We start from the raw sequence: 7,377 nt of genomic DNA on the forward strand, positions 1-7,377 counted from the left end.
GCCCTGGACTTTACATCTGCTAATCAAGACGAGGACTTTTCTTTTCGCCTTTTGTTCTGCTGTTGCCTTTGATAGTCCAGTTGCCTTAATCCTAACCTGCGCTCCATCTTTACCGATTGTGACTGAGGCACAGCAGAGGCATAAACATGTCGATGAGCCTCCTGTGCCTTTGGGTAACCTGAATTCTCAGTGGCTGGGGCGAAATAAGCACAGTTCCCGATTCTCCCAGCTGCTCAGGGGTGTCCTTCTAGGAGCCAGCCTTTTGCCCGTTCCTAGGTCTACAACATCAGGATGTGGTGCTGAGCCTGTGCTCAATGACGTTAAGACCTGAAATTCAGCGTGAAACATCTCAGGGGTATGAACCCATGCAAATTAAAAATGAGAAGGTGGTATTCTCCATGCTGACACCTATTATGGTTACTCATAATGCTAACAATTTATAGTCCTATACCAAGGACTCCAGCAGGAATGAAGCAAGGTGACCAGAGTAATAAATTAATTGTGCTGAACCTAGTATATATCATGGTGCTTAGGGTAGAGAATGCAGATGATGGTCGCTTTGGGATAGTTAGGGTCTTGCTTGACATACTGAGATACCAGAAAAATAATTGTACATAGCTAAAACACATTTGTATCTGGCAGCTAACGTGGGACAATAATAAGCAGAGCTACTGTCTGTAAGAATGGAAAATCTGAGACAGCAGAAGTGAGAAAAACAAGCTTCCTAAATCTCACTGCAACATATTTAATCATGTGTGTAAGGCTTAACTGTGGTAATATAAAACCATGCCTCAGTTGAAATGTGAAGGATTCTAAAACATACTCAAAAATAGGGTGACTTTACCTGCAATTAAAGAGGTAACAATAACAAAGGAGGATAAAAACGTACACCAAGGAACAATGGTAGAGTCAGTTCTGATCATAGCCATGTCCAAAGTTAAAATTCAAGACCACCTGAATAATTGGTCTTACTCAAAGTTATTAGAACTGTTAAAGCTGCGTTGTTCTATTATGAGCTATAATTTCCCAGTTATAGTAGTTGAAAACATTTGTGCCATACTTCATCGATCTTCTTTCTTCTTTTTTCTGTTATTTTAGTTCTTCCAGCAATTATTTTTAACTGCACCTGCCATTTAGACTAAAACTAGTAATTTCATTGTGCCTAAAACGTTTCAGTGGACAAGTACAAATTACATATATTCAGTGACTTAATGCAACAGTGGAACTTTAATAGATCATATCTGTATCATATTGTATTTTAGGTTCCAGCAATTAAATAGTATAAAGGCACTTTAGAAAATATGTCTACAGCTCATTTGTTTCAGATGATAATCTATAATGTAATTAATAGAAGTAGGAAGCTCACTCTTAATGACATTGCTTGTAAAATTCATTTATGGTTTTATTGCATTCTGACTATTTGTTAACAATTCAAGTTTTGTATCCCATGTGCTTTTTTCCATGCTATGTAAAGTTTCTGGTTAAATTCAACTGCTTAAAATGTAGAGTAATTCTACAAAGAAGCTACAATTACAAATTGGTGTAAAAAGGAGGAATGCCAGTTTATTCCAACTCAGCAAAACGATAATCTATAAAGTAATTAATAGAAGTAGGAAGCTCACTCTTAATGACATTGCTTGTAAAATTCATTTATGGTTTTATTGCATTCTGACTATTTGTTAACAATTCAAGTTTTGTATCCCATGTGCTTTTTTCCATGCTATGTAAAGTTTCTGGTTAAATTCAACTGCTTAAAATGTAGAGTAATTCTACAAAGAAGCTACAATTACAAATTGGTGTAAAAAGGAGGAATGCCAGTTTATTCCAACTCAGCAAAACAGTAAATTCCCAGAGAATTCAAGAGGATCTGGGAGGGACTATGGTTATTTTGTTTTTCAAAGCTAGTGGTGAGGAGATACTTAAAAGCATTACAAATATGTACTGCTTTTTATTCACAGGGAGTCAAGGGCACAAGAAGGGTGCTCGGACCCCGAAGGCTCCCAAGCAAGCTGGCATGAACTGGGCAGATCTTCTTCCACCCCCTCCAGCACATCCACCTCCCCATAGCAATAGTGAAGATTACAGTCTTTCAGTGGATGAAAGGTAAGAAAAATGAATACATCATCCATTTCTCATTTTAATCACTAGTTAATTGAACTGTAATTTGCCCTACAAGCTGGCAGTGAGACCTTCCTTCAGTACCATTCTGGTGCTCCTCATCTAGCTGTAGCATGGCTATTTAGAGATCACTTAATGATAGCGGTGTACAGCCAGTCAGTACATCCTTACTAAGCTGTTTTCAAGAGCACATATAACAATGATTTTTTTCCGGGCTATTTGTACGTGTATCCGATATGCTCATTACACAGTAAAATTTAAGTCCTTATTTTCTTAAAAAATTAATTTTAGCTATGACCAAGAAATTCCTTGTCCTGTCCCACCTGCAAGGATGTATCTGCAGCAGGATGAGCTAGAGGAAGAGGAAGAAGATGAGCGAGGTCCTACTCCACCTGTCCGAGGAGCAGCTTCCTCACCAGCCGCTGTCTCCTATAGCCATCAGTCAACTGCCACTCTCACCCCCTCTCCCCAGGAAGAACTCCAGCCCATGTTACAGGACTGTCAGGAGGATCTGGGACACATACAACACCAACCTGACCGGAGGTGTGTCAATGCAAATGTAGCGAGAGAGATGTGACAAAAGTTATCCTGGCCCCACTGAAAATTCCTGTTGAATTCAGCGAGGCCAGGATTTTCCCCGTGATATTTATTCTGTTAATATTTAACTTCTAATCCAGGACGCTAGAACTATTTGTAACCTAAGAAATACATAATTATGTTGCTTTATTATTATACCGTGGAAAGAAGTGCAGTATATCACTTTACGGTTCGTACAATGCTGACATAAGTTAAATTCACAGTCATCAGGATATTAAAGTGGTATTGTTAACACAGCTTACCATATAATTACAGTTCCATTGTTTCCAATAGATTTACTGCATTGTTACCATAAAATAGCATGCATTATTTCACAGTAACTGTGCAATTAACTTGTCACCAATATGTATGAATATATATAAATATATAATTTATATAACCTATAGATTTTCCTCCTCTCATAAATCCTAATACAGGAAATTATTGCTTGCAAAATATTCTTAACATTTCCACCTACCCTTATTTGAAGGAATGACCAACATTAATAAAGTTAGATATTTGTTACAGGGAAATTTTGTTTCTTCTCTGAGTTGCTTTTAGTACAAACTATTTTGCAAATATACTCTCACAGCTTCTCTTCCATAAAACAGTGAATTCTGAATGAGGCTTTTTATGTATGATGCTTACTTGTCTTGCTTTTTGTTAAGAAGGCACAGCTTTACCATATTTATTTTTATTTTATTATTTTTTTTCCTCCAGTGGTTTGCACATATTGTTTGTTACCACAAATATACAAACTTACCTGCAATATTCTAGTGATACTTTTTATTTTTAGTGGAATGCAGGCCTATTATGATGAAATGAATTTAATCTTGCCGAGCAGACTGTAGAACTTTGATTTTATTAATATATCTTACTGGACATTTATGGATGTATTTTCCAGAATGTTTTTTGAAAAGTTAGTTCATTTTTATGTTTCCCTTTTTTAAGTAAGCAGTAGTTATTAATCTGATTTTTTAAGGGCCTATATCTGCTTTTACTTTTGCTCCCCACTTCTACTTGGTTTGCCTTGTTTTGTTTTCTTTAGTCTTTATGGTAACACTCTTTGTACCGTGTATCTTTTCCTCTATCTTCCCGAGTCTTTAAAATCACTCTTTTTATTAGTGGGTGGCTAATAATATTTTCCTGTCATTTCCATTGGCCCTGATATGTCGGGGCACAAAAGTATATCTGCTTTTACTTTTGCTCCCCACTTCTACTTGGTTTGCCTTGTTTTGTTTTCTTTAGTCTTTATGGTAACACTCTTTGTACCGTGTATCTTTTCCTCTATCTTCCCGAGTCTTTAAAATCACTCTTTTTATTAGTGGGTGGCTAATAATATTTTCCTGTCATTTCCATTGGCCCTGATATGTCGGGGCACAAAAGTGTTCATTTTAATCACTTAAGTTTTCTGGGTTATTTAGAGGTTAAACTAGCTGGACACTAATGGAAAAGGGAGATGCTTAGTGAGTGACTTTCCAGAACCTCAGCTACCATGTTCTGGAGAGTGGGAGATGCGTACTGACATACGGAATGGAGCAGGCATTGGAGCAGATGTATGCAAACTTGCACAACCAGCCAGCAACTGCCTGGAAAGTAGAAGGTTTGCTCAACACAAAGACTCATGGCTAGTCACCATAAATGTCATCAAAAGTAGTGGCAGAAGTATCTGGAAGGATGTTCCAATTTAAGCTCCTAGGGCATACAGCTTACTCATTGAGTGGACTGAAAAATAGAATGTATGTTTATTTTGTTCTTCCTACAATGATTAAGTCTTAGACTTGTTAGTGACTAAATTTGTCTTTTTTATCTTACTTTTTCAAACATTGTTTCTTTTCTTTTTGCTACATCCATCTCATCAGTTGAAAAAGATTCACATAATTCTGTTTACTTGATTTGTAAGGCTTGGCTGACTACCTTTTCCATCTAACGGCATTGATATGACCCGTGGCATTGCTGTTTAGGAGTTGGATGTACTGTGCTCAATAGCTGTAGCCATTCTGGGAGTTTCTGGTTTGAATATGGTGTGACAATACTTTCCAATTAAGAATACATTCTGAGTGGTGCCTCTCTGTATTGTTTTTAGGGGGGTTGTAAATGGCAGATTTATAGTGAAAACAATGCCTAAAATACTGTTTGTCATATTTTTTATTCGCTTTACTTGTAGTTCTGCTGAATATTATCTCAATTTCTGATCAGAACCAGACATCTAGAATATGATTCTGGTGGTGATGGTTTACTGTAATATGCCTCTGTCCGGTCAGCTTGCTAGAAGTATAGCAAACTGAAATAGAAATCTGTGCTCTGGAAGAGTGGACAAGCAGAGAAAAAACAAGATTTAGTGAGACAGCAGATGATGTCAATGTTAAAGTGAGAGCTGAGATAGGAGACGATGTCACTGTTAAAGCAAGAACCACTGCATCAGATAAAGTGAATGAAGTACTGTTAATTCTGTATGCCCATGAACCAGCTGCTCTCAACTAGACTATCCTTAAAGGTTGGCAGGCAAGCTGTATTTTCAAGAACCCTAACATATTTTGTAACCAGTTGCCTGTCTCCTAATACCAAAACCTAGAGAACAGGAAGACTGGCAAATATATTACAAGGACGCTTGTTACAAGAGCTTTAAATTAAGGCAGTAAAACTTTATTGGGCAAGTTCTCTAGTCAAAGGCAGGTAGAGATTCCCATGCAGCAATGGCTTCTGGGATTTGGGGGGAGAGGGGGCTTATTAAATGGTTATTGGGTATATATCCCTAACTGACCTTTTTTTCATTCCATTCAGTACTTAATACAGCAAGTGGAAAACAGTGGCTAGATGATGTAGTCCAGGGAGGTTCCAGCTTGCTCTTGCCACAAAGTATTAGGTTTTTCCTTGCTAAATTTTCCTTTCAAAATTAGTGAAATATTTCCATTTATTAAAATTTTAAAAATCACGACCCCCCAGAAGAAAGGATTTAATTTACGAGGGTCACCATTTGTCAGTGAGATAATAAGAGGGAAAAATTGACAAAGGAAAATAACTTTGGAAATTTTTGCAAAGCAGACTGCAGTAGAAATTCCTGGTAAGCAAAGCCAATGGTACAGCCATTGCTGCAGAAAGTATTTCTTCCTATCGGACAAATGGCAATTAAAGAGCGTGCCTGTGGCCCTGTGAAGAAAAACTGTTGACAAAGTTACTACCTGGGACTGCTGAGTGAAGTGTTAACTAAACTGAACATTGATCTAATGATATCTAATACTTTGCCTCTTCAAGCTGGAGACACCATTACTGATGATTTAAGCTCAAAATAAGTTAACCCATACATCTCTATGCATTTTTGTATCCTTGAGACCTGCAACTAACGTTACGGTAGAGAATTCTTTCTTTATGTTACCACCTAGACCAATTCAAAAAATAATGAAATAACAGTATCTCTTTTCACATCTTTCTGAATCACTGGGGTGGGTGGAGGGAAGATAATGTTTATGGAGCAACCTGTTTGGATAGAGGCATCTGTTGACATTGATAGTTTCAAGCTTCTAGAGTAATATACAGACACTTGTTTTGCTCATACTCTCAAGGTTGCACAAATAATGTTTTTAAATAGTCACATGAACTGTAACCACCTCTTCGCCTAGCTGTACATGTGCTGTTTTAGGAAAAATACACAGCTTTATGCAAAATAAGCCAGTTCTCATTAAAATCAGTGATAAAGTAACCGTATTAAAAAATCAGATTTCTTTGTGGTAGATTTCAAACCACATAGCCGTCAGTCAGTTCTGATTTACAGCAAAAATAAAAACTAAAAAAAACCAACCAACCGTGAACGTTTCAGATATAAATTCTGTTGATTTAAAAAGACAGGTCAAGCTTGTTGGGAAATAAAAGAAGTATTTTCATCAATCTGCTATTTCCTCTGACTATGTTATGTGACTTCAATTCTTCTTACCCTTGTATTTTTATGCAGACGTCAACCTGTGAGTCCTCCACCCCCTCCAAGGCCTATCTCCCCACCACATACCTATGGATATATCTCAGGGCCCTTGGTCTCTGATATGGATACTGACGCACCAGAAGAGGAAGAGGATGAGGCAGATATAGAGGTTGCCAAGATGCAGAACAGAAGGCTCCTTTTGCGTGGCCTTGAGCAGACACCTGCCTCCAGCGTTGGGGATTTGGAGAGCTCTGTAACAGGATCCATGATCAATGGCTGGGGTTCAGCCTCCGAAGAAGATAACATCTCAAGCGGGCGGTCTAGCGTCAGCTCTTCAGATGGATCGTTTTTCACCGATGCAGATTTTGCACAGGCTGTTGCAGCAGCTGCGGAATACGCTGGCCTGAAAGTAGCCAGACGTCAAATGCAGGATGCAGCAGGAGGTGAGTTTGTCCTCTGTTTGATGGGAGAAGAAAAAAAATGGCCATTGTGAAATGTATTTATCCACAACTGCTTCCTGGGTGTTACAACATTAGAACATGTTACAACATGTTCTTACAACATTTAGAAATTCGGGCGGGGGATGGCGGGGGGTCAATTTGCACAGTGGAAGAGTCAGAAAAGGAGTTTTGGTGAAACAGTTCAAAGAAATTGCTGCTCTACATTGTTTTTCATAAGTAGTTCCTAATTTTTTTGTCTCATTGATTATTGTCAAACCTCAACCCTGCTGGTGGATTTCCACCCAGAACTGACGGGGGGGGGGGGGG

At 38.2% G+C, this 7,377-nt stretch overlaps 1 protein-coding gene across 1 annotated transcript in view; it reads left to right on the forward strand.

Moving 5' to 3' along the window:
- The window catches only part of ROBO1 (roundabout guidance receptor 1), a 689,994-nt gene that overhangs the window by 670,207 nt on the left and 12,410 nt on the right, over nucleotides 1-7,377 (forward strand). Inside the window, exons 25-27 of the mRNA XM_009274513.1 lie at nucleotides 1,959-2,103; nucleotides 2,410-2,661; nucleotides 6,644-7,053. Of these exons, the coding sequence (XP_009272788.1) occupies nucleotides 1,959-2,103; nucleotides 2,410-2,661; nucleotides 6,644-7,053 (807 nt within the window). The remainder of the gene's footprint in view (nucleotides 1-1,958; nucleotides 2,104-2,409; nucleotides 2,662-6,643; nucleotides 7,054-7,377) is intronic.

The sequence above is a fragment of the Aptenodytes forsteri genome, unplaced genomic scaffold (assembly GCF_000699145.1).
Source record: "Aptenodytes forsteri isolate BGI_AS27 unplaced genomic scaffold, ASM69914v1 Scaffold207, whole genome shotgun sequence".
Taxonomy (NCBI): domain Eukaryota; kingdom Metazoa; phylum Chordata; class Aves; order Sphenisciformes; family Spheniscidae; genus Aptenodytes; species Aptenodytes forsteri.